Genomic DNA, 12011 nt, shown 5'->3' on the forward strand with positions numbered 1-12011 from the left:
TTTTTGAAGGCCGGCCTTTCAGCGTGTTCAAAATATAGCAAGCTCTGCTCTCCGCAAAGGCTACTATTGACCAACGACTTTGAATGTCGCTTATAACTTGGCTCGAGGAAATAAATAATAACAAATAGCCAGCACCGGGCCCGGAGACAATGAACCGCCTCTGATACATTATACAAAAGATCACTACTCTACATGGATAGCCAGCCGCTCCAGCCAAGAAACAAAAGAAAGAATGATACACCCAAACGACAGCGCTATGACGATGAAAAGAAACAAGCAAAGGAATGATAAGAAAGTCACAAACGAACGGAACAATGAAAAACAACAAAAGAAAGGATTTAACTAGCGAATGCTCTGTCTCCACCGATCAATAAATTCTTGCTGCACCGGATCAACAGGCTGCCCAGCCATGTTCGGTCCACAGCCGGCGGGCATAGCATAGACCATGCCACCGGGCACGCCCATCATCATGCTATTGTAAGCATGTGCGGCTGGGTATCCCATTCCTCCATACCCGTAAGGCTGCGCGCCCATCTGATATCCCATGGGGACTTGGTGGCCCATATTGAGAGGACGAGATTGCATAGACATGCGATTGGCGTATTGCCCAGACATCATGTTGGAGTGTGGGAGGACATCGTGTGAAGATTGGCGGGCGATTTGCTGCACCGGACGAGACTGCGGGAGGGCGGCCATGCTTCGTCGCATGTGCAGGTTCTTTGCGGCGCCTTGTGGGGGGCCGTTCTGTTTCTGCAGGCGATTGCGCCTTTGGGCGAGAGTTTCGTTCTCATGTGCGTTGGGGACCGTCTCGGGTTCTTTGGGAACAACTCCAGCCCGATTGTCAAATTCGGCAAAGAGATCACTGGCAAACTCGCTATCTGCGGGGTTTTGCCCCCGCAGTCGTCTTAATCGTTCTGCGAGTGTCTCGGTTTCGTCGCCGCTCTCGGCCTCCGCCTGGGCGGCGTTAGCTCGAGGAGGTTCGGTGGTGTATACTGTGACAGGACGCTTCTCGGGAATTGGTTCACCGCGCAGCCTGGCCCGACGTGTGCTCAAGGGCTCGTTTTCATCTAGCTGCCGTCTCTCCATCAGACCCACTGGACGATCCTCGTCGTCCTTGTTGATTTGATCAGGGTACAGCATGGCCAGAGGAACATCATCGTCGTCTGCAGTATCATGATTATTCCAGGCCAGAGTTACTGGTCGTCGCCGTCGCTTGTCACTCTGTTTCTGGGCCCGTGCATCTAGCTCCAAAAGGGTAGATTTCATGCCTCGCGCTTGAGTGGGAGTAGGAAGTGCTGTTCGTTGTCGCTGCTTCAATTCTTGCTTCCGCAGCTCTAGTTCTGCCAGCAACGTGTTCGGAGGACCCATGTAGTCAACATATTCCTCCTCCTCTTCCTCGTCATCTTCTCCGCTTTCCGACGAATGCTCATCGCCTTCCGTCTCACTGCCACTGCCGCTGCCACTACCACTGGACTGCTCTCGATCATGTTCATCGTGAGACTTGTTCCGGTGTCTATCGCGTGAACTCACCGACCCTTCTTCGTCACTGTCGTGGTTGGTGCTGTGACGCTGACCCATTGGGACTTGCGAATGGCGCTCTGGCCTCTGCCTTGCAGGATCTTTATAAAGTGTCTTGCGCTTTGGTTGGTGGAACACGTACGAGCCAACTTGGCCGGCGTACGGGTGATCTGTAAAGGCCGATACAGGCGCATGCGCCGAAGCGTCGAGGATGCTGTCGAGTGTTGCAACTGCAGAATCTTGCTTCACGTCCACCTCGAGGGTGGTACTCGGTTTATCAAAGAAAAGGCTCGCACGAAGCTGAGGTGGTATTTTCGATTGGCGCTTGTCCTTCTGGCTCTCGCCCAGCTTTCCCTGCTCCAACCCGGCCAACCAGGACCCGGATTTTCTATCTTCGGCCACAATATTGGTCAAAAGCTCGGTACGGCGCTTTTCGCGGTCTGCGATGGGCTTGCGAGAGAGCTTTGGGGGGAGATTCAACATGCGGGGGACTGGGGCCGGGTAGTACACCATGTTCTCGCCCCTCTGTGGCTCTTTGTATGATTGCGGCTTGCTTGCAAGGGGCGGTTGGCTCAGGGACAGCTGCCGCCCGGAATTCGCGAGCTCCAAGGGCGCGAAATGGACACCATCGAAATTGGTGAACAGCGTCTGCGCCTGCAGGAAAGTATCGCCTGAGGCGGCTGACCCTGGCCGCTGGATTCCCCCCGCGGCATCGTTTTGTCCATTGTATTGATTGTGGTAGAGGTCGTGAGGTTGGGTATAGATCGGGGCGTGTGGGGACGGGGGAATGGCGGAGGGGGCGGAGATGCGATCCAAAAATTGGCCATCGTGGTCGTCGTCGGGCTCCGCGAGTCGGGTGAGCCGTGATGCACCCGAGACGGAGCGCTGACGCGTGGAGAAGGTCGATCCGTGAGAAGCAATGGTCGCCGGCGAGAATGCTCCATTCCGGAGGACGGCCGAGTTGGACGCGGAGCTGCAAGAGCGTCGCTTCTGCTCCTGATCCATTTTGCGGATTTCGCAGCCGATGTCTGCTGTACTGGAGCTGAGCTGCTCGGCACTCTGCTCCAACCGCGCTACATTGCCCACGTAGGCACCCTGAGATGATTGTAGGTCGGGAATTGGGTGGTTGATGGGAAGGTCGCTCGAGGCGCTGCGCAAGGGGGGTCGAGAGGGGAGGAGGAGGAGGAGGAATGTCGCGCGACAGCCGTATTGAGCGGAGGAATGCGGCGGAGACTGCTTGGTCTGTTCGATAGCTCATCGGGGGAGGGATCGGCGTCGTAGTCATCGGCCTCGACAACGTCGTAGCTGTTGGTAGTCATCGAGCGGATCATCGACCCGAGTTGACCGAGGCTTTGGTTGTCGTCGTTTCTGGCGGCTTCCAGCGGGGCTCCTCCGTGGTTGGCATCGCACAGGTGCTGAAAGGCATGGCCGGCAATAGGCGAGGCGCTGCGCGAGAGGTCGGAGTTGGAGTCGGAGTTCGAAGCCACCTCGTCGACCTGAGCGACAACGTTGTACGCCATGATGCCGGCGTTCAACGGCCGTAGGTTCGACTCGGTCGGGATCGGAGATCACAAATTCAAGGCAGGGAGGAAGGGACGGGTCGCATATGAATCGAAACTCAGATCGAGAGAAAGGGTGGTGGGCCAGGGACGGACCAGAGGAAAGGAAGCCAGGAACTGCGGAACTGGAGGTTCCATTTGTGTCACCCCATGGGATTAATTTTCGCCGGGTTGGGGCTGCTAATTTTGGGCGTGCTACCACCGGTTGAGACCAGGCAAGACAGTCCCCGTTAGACTAGCTTCGACCCCGGTAGACCGATTTCAATGACCTAGTTCGCGGCTGGCCCTGGCCCTGGTTCTGGTCCACTGAGAGCAAGATGGCCCCCTTCCAAGAAAATGGGAATGCGCCATCGAGGCCTCGTAATCCGGCTCATTGACCGGGCCCCTTCACAAAACAAGGCACACGAGTGGCCAAGCCACAGTTTGTACGTTTAGCGCAAAGACCCCATGTCTCGAACCAGCCGAGACGCCTCCGGTGGGAGGGGCGGAGAGTGGGGGGAAAGGCGAAGATGCGCACGGTCTGGCCAGTTTGGCCGGTTTGGCCAGTTTGCCTGCTGGCTGGCGGTAAATCCCATGCAGATCTTTCCTTTTTCTTCTTTTCTTTTTCTACTTTTCTTCTGCTCGGGGCGTTGCAGATGCATAATCAAACACGCCTACTCACACTAATCCCTTAGTCTCGTTTGGAACAGGTCTTTTATCGATCTTGCAGCCTCGTTTTTTGGACTATACGTTGGAGACTGCTTCTGAGGCTTCTACTGGAAAAAGTACCAAAATCGAACAGAACTGAACCCCAAGCAAATGAGAACCAATAAAGTGACTTCTCCGTCCAGCTTGACGGACGTCCGTAGCGATGGGGGTATGAATCCATCGGTCCATTGATAGTTGGCCTCTTCAATTCCCCTAGAACTGTCGCACAGCGGCACGCTGTGGCAGACCGAAGGACCGGGGAGCAAATACCGAGTGCAGCTATGACTGCACAGTGACTGTAAACCTGGCCACCATGAACAAGCCGTCCGCCGGTCAATCCAACCGTTGCGTCTCGCTAGCAGTCCACGTATTCAAATCGTTGACTCTAGGGCCACCGCCGAACGTCAGCAGCGGCACACACACGCATACCTGGGGGCGATATACACCACATTCTAACCAATCGCGTGGCTGCCAGAGATAAGTGATGCTTGGCAAGCCGTAGCTGGTCCAAAGAGGCTAAGCTTCGATCAAAGCGTATCTACACTCAACACTCGAACCACACAGACACATCAGACGGCCCATACGAGGGCCAAAGAAATTGTGAAATGAAAAAGATAGTACATTCAAGGAGGCAGGCATATGAGATCACAAATTAAAAGCTAACTTGGGAGGGATGCAGAGGATCGCGTGAAACAAGCAGGGGTTCCAGGGATCCGTTCCATCAAGGCTTGACAAAGGTCAAGAAGTCGAGCGAGAGGTCACTAAAGAAGCTGGCCCCAGCCACAGTTTCAGGGTGTCCAGACTGAGTCACATTGCAGTAGTCAATCCAATCACCGGCAGCCTTGCTCTTCTCCTTGATGAGCGCCAGGTAGTCGGACAGGAGACAGCTCTTGCCGGGCCCGGTCTGGCAGTTGGCAATTGGGTAGACGGCATCGTTGAACAACACACGGATATACGTCTGGTTGGACAACCGGTGGCCAGACCCAACCTCGCAGTTCAGAGTCTCAAAGGCAACGGTGCCGCGCATTGTGATAAAGTGGGCGACGCTGTACAGGCGGTTAGCAGGGATGTGGGTGTCAGGCAAAGCAGCCTCGTTATCGAAGATGCCCATGGCCGAAGTCATCTCAGCGATCTGGTTGTCGTTCAAGAAAGCCATGATCAGACTGGGAATATTGAAGCTACCGCCATCAGCCGCAGTGCCGGTCTGACCAGGACCCTTGCTCAGAAGAGTTATGAGGCTCTCGAGGAAAGGCAGGAACAGCGTGCTCGCAGGGCCATCTGAACCGGGTCCCACACTGTAGTAATAGCTCAGGTCCTGCGAATAGGCATAGTTGCGCAGCTCATCCTCAGTAAACACGCCACACCAGTCACTCACACGGCCAGTGATCTGACTTTCGTACCCGCACAGGTAGGGAAAGAACAGGAGGTCGGTCTCATCAAAGGTCAGGTTGCCGCTCACCAAGGAGTTGATGCGCTTGAGCGCCTTGGGTGCCCAGGTGGCATCAACTGTAAACAGGAGTCAGCTCATTTCAGAGATGCGGCTGATGTCCCTTCACACTCACAGTCGGTGACATTGTTGCCCCCACTGGAGGCGGCAGCGAATTCCGGGCAGGCGTCAGAGGGGCCGAGCGAGTTGCCGATGGCGTTGACAGAGCCGGTGGAGTTCACACTGACCACGGTGCCGTAGGTATCGGCAAACTCGTACAGGTAGCCGTTGACAAAGGCACGGGCGGTTTGAACAACACGAGACTCATTGATGGGGTTTTTGTACTGGTTGGCCCAAACATAGAATGGGTTACCGTCTTCGTAGAAATCGGGATCTGACAAGAGTGGTCAGTATCTGAAGAGAATAGATGACGAGAGGCTGCTCCACTTACACCGAGCACGGAGTTGGTAGCCGAGGTCAGTAGCCTGGTAGTCATCAGTATGGATCTTGAAATAGAAAATATCTAGAAACTATACCTCTTTCCAGCCAGTCATAGATTCCTGAGCTATTTGCAGGGTTGGGTTGGTCAAAACGGGGCTCCAGTCCTTGATAAAGGCCAGCGAGCCACGGGCGTCAAACGCTGCGCCATTGACAGCGATTTGAATCTATACCTATTAGTTCTTCTGCTGTAGCCGCGTAGGTGTAGATTCCCTGCGCATGATACGAGGACTTACCTTGTCTTGAATGTCAACCCAAGAGTTGTAGGAACCGGTGTCGGGGAAACTAAGACCGAACAGTCAGTGACATGTCATAGTCATGCCATTTAATCTATTCTTTACCGGCTTCCGTGTCTCACAATATAGGCAGCCTGCTGAGCTGTGCACTTTTTCGGTACGGTATTTTCCACACCATTGACGTTGGGCCCAGCAAAGTACGGAGAATTACCCCCAGCGAACTGCAACGGATTGTGGGCCGTCTTGCTGGATGGAAACACAATATCGTTGGCGGGCGCCAGCACCGCGGCCTGGCTGGTAGTGACCGCCAACAGCCAAGAGGTAATGACAGTCTTGGAGTTCACCATGGCTGATTCCAATCTTCCAGAAGAAACGAGTTTCAATTCAGTCAAGTCCACGGCGATCCACGCATCCTATATACTCTTTACCGCATTGATCGATTCTCCGGGACCTGCGCTAGCCATCAGTTAGCCGCAACTAGCGTTAACGGGCAGTAAGGTCCGTGGGCCTGTTGCCCGCCCACGTGTCAGTCGGCGACATCTAACCGAGATGAATTCGAGCGTGGCACGGAGAATTGATCTATTTAGGTTCTCCTGCGCCGTTCGTTCGGTGAAACGGGGCTCTAGTCCGATCCCAATGCGATTACGTAGATTACGGGTAAACCACAGGCCAATTGCTAGATGCGATCCATGAAACGTGCTCTATGAATTGCGTCGGAAGAACTATCGGCTTATATTTCGATATTCACTGCTAGGCAAGTTCATATTCTCAAGCTATCCAGAACTAAAGATCACAGCTTATGCGACGGTGGTGTTCACCGTGCTGTTAAGGAAACTCAGTCCTAGCTTCGACGATGCGGATGTTTTGAGCGCCGAAACGCTCGCTTCGAAATTTGAGAACATGGCTCCAATGACCGACTCTCCGCATCCGGTCTCCTGCTTCACTGCACCACTGGAAGAACGCTTCATCTTTTTGAAATTGATTCCTGGTGAAACTGTCACGCAGTTGTACTGCGACTCGGCTGCGCGAAGTTGACAAATTTCCTCTGTCTTGCAGTCGCCTGTGCAAGATGACACATCCCATCCTCGGCTCTTGCGAGCAATGTAATCCTGGAAAACCGAATCGTCATCCTCGAATATCGCGGTGACATTATGCCAGAATGCAGGCGTGAGCTCGGCAGCGCTGTCGGTGACAGCCGGGCTCAGGAGTGTACCATAAGTCTCCTTCGCAGAGTAGTATTTTTCCCAAGTCGGCTTGGTCTGGTACGTTGAGCTTGACATGTTGGCAATGTATACAGTGAAATCCAGCACACCGAAAGTCACCGGGTCAACCGAGTAAACACGGAAGGTCGGGTTGCCGGAGGTTGGGGTCAAAGCCGGAGCAATGTAGGACATCATAGTGGCAGTGTTAGCGGATTGGGCAGCATAGTTTGAATAGGCAATCTCAAACTCATCCTTGTGAGTGTGACCGTAGAAAACTGCAGCGATGGTCGCGTCATAGCGCTGAATGATCTGGTTAAAATAGTTGGACCCATCGTGGAATGCATCACCAGCACCCATAGGCATGTGTCCTAGAAGCCATACACGCTCGCCCGCAGTTTCTGCAGCGTCAAGCTCGGTGACTAGCCAAGCCAGTTGCCCGTTTGGATCTGACTTCATGGTCTTCTCGTAAAGCCAGAAATTCTCCTTGTAATAGAAGTTGGTATTGAATGAGATGATCCGCAGATTACCACTCGGGTACATGACGGAGTAGGCACCATAATCATCAGCCGCGGTAGCGGCAGTCGATCCAATCCACTGGGTCCAGTCAGAAGAAAGAGTATCGTATGCCCATTGACTGGAGATGGTAGTGTCGATGTCCGACGGCGGGAAAGAGTTGACCGGGGCGGCATCATGATTTCCAATCACACCATAGACCAGATCGAGGTAGGATGGCATTCGCTTGTTGTATGCATCGTTTAAATCGTTGGTCACTTCAGTCTCATTGACAAGCCAAACTGCTCCTTCGACAACATCCCCCGTGAAAATGGTGAACGAAGCATCGGGGACCAAGCTTGCGATCGCTTCATACATACTCTCCTCTAGAGTGAGGGGGGCATCGCAGTTGTGATTTCCGTACCCTCCAGCTGGGTAGCTAGTATTGCCGGGTTCATCGGCGGATGTGTACGGGCGACAGCAAATATTTTTGGTACAGTTGTAACTATTTCATGTTGTCAGTAGAGCTTTTAAAGCAACAGAGCAAAAGACCGAGGACAGAGCAACATACTTGGCACCGGTCTCATACGAGAGGTCAACGTGAATATCGCTGATATGGACGACTTGAATAGGAGTTTCTCCACTGGATGCCGGCCGTGACGCATTGGATGGCTTCGGGGTCGGAAATTCCACTGCATATTCCGTAACATCCGGGTAGTCGCACAGCCCGAAGACGGTGCTACAGAGAAGAGTTGCGGTCGTAGATGGTATGTCCATATTGCGAAGATCATGAGCAAGGATGGGCCCTTCGCGCGAGATCGCACCCTCACAGACATCTTCATCCTCCACCTACAATTCCAAGTTAGAAATTTCCATAACAAATTTCTAAACGCCGACTCACCCCGGCCAAAATGCAGACTTCAGTAATCACATCAACAAAATCGTCATTCCCCAAATGAGCCAAAGCCTGCAACACATCGAGAAGAGCCTATACTCCAGATTTAGTCTGTTTTATCCCGGGGAGTGATTATAATATGGCAAGTGACTCTGTACGTACCTCGCATGCTGTACAGGTGGCCGCATCTTCGATATCCGTCAGAATCTCACTGACAGTGCTTTTTTTGGCGAGCGATTTGCGTGGCGAGGCAAGGGCTGCCCCAAGAAGGCCCACAAAACAAACCCACTGCAGAATGAACATAATGACGAGTACTTATCGGAAAGGGACAACTTCTGGCAATCACTCCAGCTCCAGTCCTGATCGGTGGGCTTTTAGGCTACGGAGTGGTTGAATACCTGGGTGCTCTGTGCCAAATTTCGCATGGCAGCAAGCGAGACAATTTCTCCATTGCCTAGCACTAAAGCCAGGACCACAAGATATACGACTTCCCCGCTCCATCACACGTTCCTCTCTTTTAAGCATTGATTGACTGTTTCGAACCGAAGCGAAGTTCGCGGCTTCAATAACGTCACTCCTCCCGCACACCTGCCGAGAATCTTTTAATGGCGATTGGATCGTCAGGAGTCGGCAGCAGGGCGGAAATGTCTTAGATTTCCTCTAGATTTTCCGCGTGCGCCGGCCGGTTTGCCCAGAGTTGCATTAGTCGGAAGCTAAAGGAGAATCTTTCTCCTGAAGAATGGGAGTACCCACGGGGGTTTTGCCCCTTTTAATCAGCGCTATCGCCCATGCTCACCCAAAACCGTTTGATCCCCACGCCGTGCAAGTCGCAAAACCATGGACATAAGCTTCTAATCTATTTGCTCATCGGGGGTTCTATATTCGCCGGAAGCTGGCAGGGAGTCCTTGGGACAGTGGGATTTGCTGTGCTCTATTGCTTCGAGGCCCTTGAGGAGATACCACGTTAGAAATGGAAAGAAAATTGGGAAGTCGACAAATCTAGCTGAGTTACCTCCTTGTCAGTGTCGGCCTTACATCCTCATATATTTTGTGCAGATGCATAAGAGCTGCAGAGCCCTGAGTGTAGAAATTAACCCAAACGCCGCGGGGGGAAAGAGCTAAAGCATTGCAAATTTTTCTCGACGACATTAGAAATAAGAAAACCGAGACAACCAATAGAAACTACAACAAATTACTGATCGACCAAAAGTTCAAACGCCTCATGAAGCCTTTCGTAGTTGCCCCATGAAAGTGGCCCAGAACGCGCGGTCCGGACTTCCCGTGCTCCGAACACTAGTAGACTCCGAAGATTGATAGCACTGCATGGAATGTTTCAAAGCAGCGTTGGGAGTATCACTGCCGTCTCTTATGAGTGGCAGTCAAGTCTCTGAAAAGGCCAAGAATCAACCGCCGGTAGAAACAGGGCGCAGGCGGAAGATGCCATGACAGGCATGAGTGATCAGGCTGCATAATCTCGACATACTACATCTGCTGGGGGTATTCGCTTCTCTAGCAACTCGGTATCTGTATGCCGATATCCTAGGCATGAGCTCACAAAAATAATCAACTTTTCAATTATTTTGAGGAACAACCATACGAATTTCTCCACCTTTCCCCACTTGTTGCAGTATGTCTGTGGGGGACTGTCCACTGTATAGGTACATCACTTATAATCAATGGGTAAATTGTCTACTGTTTGCTATTGCAGGCTTGATTATAGTTATTCTTATCTGTAGTTCAAATATACCACCAGGGATTCGCTATGCTATGCTGGTTGCGTTTATTGTTCAAATAGGTCATGTGCGGAATAGGTTACTGTTAGGTCAACTATACGCAATAGGTAAATGGTGAATGATAATGCCTGGTTTTGATTTTTTTCACCGATAGGCCCCTCTGCTTTTAACAGATTAGTAGCCGTGGTGTATATATTAGTCAGTCCAGACGATGACCCGTTGACAAAGATGTTGAGCAGGCGGAAGTTACCAATAAGAAGAAATTCTACGTTCGGTATGCCCTGTACCATTCCCCCATTGGCACAGTTCGATACCGTAGACAAGAATAATGGAATGTAATTTTTACATTTGTTCTTATTACGAATCAGGATAAAACAAGTGCCCAAGATTTTACAACAAGTACTATCTCCCTGGTCACAATATTAACCACATCACGTGATAATCCACTTAGTTTCCCAATTTGGAGAGAACACGGAGACGTGGGGCACACACGTGACCACGCGCCGAGGAACGCGTTTCAGCGCCGCATTCTATCATCACCCAAGAACTACGGCCCGTGCTGGGATCGCAATTCAGACGGTGTGCCAATATGTCCTACTATGACATTGATTCCATCTTGACAGATGCCCAGGTGAATTCAATTCGAGATCAGAGCCTTTGAGCCCAGACCCGCCTGTGACATGCTAATGCGCTCGGCTCTAGAAAATACCCTGCACATTTGAGCTGGAAGTCCCAGGTTTAGGGATTCTGGAGGGTAACCCTGGCGAAGATGTATGCCCACTCTCTTATTCTGCCGGACTCATGTGTGATCCAACATTGACGCAGACCAGATCAAAGCGGGGACCCGCATAGACCTGCCACTATGGCTGGGTGAAATGCTGTCAATCGGGTGAGATCTCGATCTTGCGACTGTTCTAGAAGCGGGATTCAGAGCCCCATTTTCTGACAATTGATGCTTGCAGTGCGCGACTAGGGACATCTCGCCTAGTCACCCTCGACATGCCGGACGCCCTAGCTGAGCGGGTGATGAATGCGCTGAAGGCCGATCCTCGGACGGTTGATTTGCGCGCTTTGGCACCGCACTTCTACACGTTGAGCGAGCGGATCCTTGAAATCTTTGAGGAAGAAGAGATGGTAGATGTGTTGAGTGATGTAATGCCCATCTACAGACCCCGCGAAAGAAAACGATCATCTGCTGACCGCCATCCACCTCTAGACCTTCAAGAAACGGGCGGCTGAAATTTCCGACCAAGCCCATAATCCACGGGGGCGGTGGGCTCGGGCGTCGACTTTCTCCGTGGGCTCGATGAGAATGAACGGCAGTGTAAGTGACATGATTTAATGCTCTGATTGGGCGGCTGTGGTTACTGACAGGTCGCAGTGTTCCGTGCGGCCCACGATCGGGCCAAGCAGATGCGGATCTGGGCTGGAGAAGCGAAGAGGAAATGAGGGTGAAATGTGCAGTATGTAGGTCCATGGATGGCGGCTGGCGAACTCCGGCTGAGCTGTGCTCGTCGATTTGAGTTCTGATGAACCAACCAGCTGCCTAATGAGACCTATCGTGCGGGAGATTGGAACGAAGAATCAACGACATGACGCGCACATCATTTTCAATTCCGACCAGTCGATGCTATACTATATGATCTAATATGGTTTCCTGAAGATTCCGGATATGTAATACCGAATAACATTGCTACAGTATAGAAGGCCAAGTGGAATATTCCAAAGCTATTTTTTTTTAAGTCGACGCAGCGGTCTCCGCGTT

The 12011-nt window shown here is 52.2% G+C and overlaps 4 protein-coding genes across 4 annotated transcripts; 1 reads left to right on the forward strand and 3 right to left on the reverse strand.

Moving 5' to 3' along the window:
- Positions 1-342: 342 nt before the first annotated feature.
- Positions 343-3038, reverse strand: N7482_003793 (uncharacterized protein; the record flags this gene model as incomplete). The annotated part of the gene is made up of 2 exons (XM_056685918.1): positions 343-2751; positions 2814-3038. The coding sequence occupies 2 exons, from the start codon at positions 3036-3038 to the stop codon at positions 343-345; spliced, it is 2634 nt and encodes an 877-aa protein (XP_056544660.1).
- Positions 3039-4485: 1447 nt separating this feature from the next.
- On the reverse strand, positions 4486-6271 carry N7482_003794 (uncharacterized protein; the record flags this gene model as incomplete). The annotated part of the gene is made up of 6 exons (XM_056685919.1): positions 4486-5270; positions 5327-5584; positions 5642-5675; positions 5727-5855; positions 5925-5973; positions 6030-6271. The coding sequence occupies 6 exons, from the start codon at positions 6269-6271 to the stop codon at positions 4486-4488; spliced, it is 1497 nt and encodes a 498-aa protein (XP_056544661.1).
- A 450-nt stretch (positions 6272-6721) lies between these two features.
- On the reverse strand, positions 6722-8816 carry N7482_003795 (sphingomyelin phosphodiesterase; the record flags this gene model as incomplete). The annotated part of the gene is made up of 4 exons (XM_056685920.1): positions 6722-8123; positions 8190-8467; positions 8520-8606; positions 8676-8816. The coding sequence occupies 4 exons, from the start codon at positions 8814-8816 to the stop codon at positions 6722-6724; spliced, it is 1908 nt and encodes a 635-aa protein (XP_056544662.1).
- A 2019-nt stretch (positions 8817-10835) lies between these two features.
- Positions 10836-11695, forward strand: psf3 (DNA replication protein PSF3; the record flags this gene model as incomplete). The annotated part of the gene is made up of 6 exons (XM_056685921.1): positions 10836-10877; positions 10949-11017; positions 11077-11135; positions 11209-11398; positions 11463-11574; positions 11628-11695. The coding sequence occupies 6 exons, from the start codon at positions 10836-10838 to the stop codon at positions 11693-11695; spliced, it is 540 nt and encodes a 179-aa protein (XP_056544663.1).
- Between the last annotated feature and the right edge of the window lie 316 nt (positions 11696-12011).

Source organism: Penicillium canariense (assembly GCF_028826845.1).
Source record: "Penicillium canariense strain IBT 26290 chromosome Unknown utg000002l_segment0_segment0, whole genome shotgun sequence".
Classification (NCBI taxonomy): Eukaryota; Fungi; Ascomycota; class Eurotiomycetes; order Eurotiales; family Aspergillaceae; genus Penicillium; species Penicillium canariense.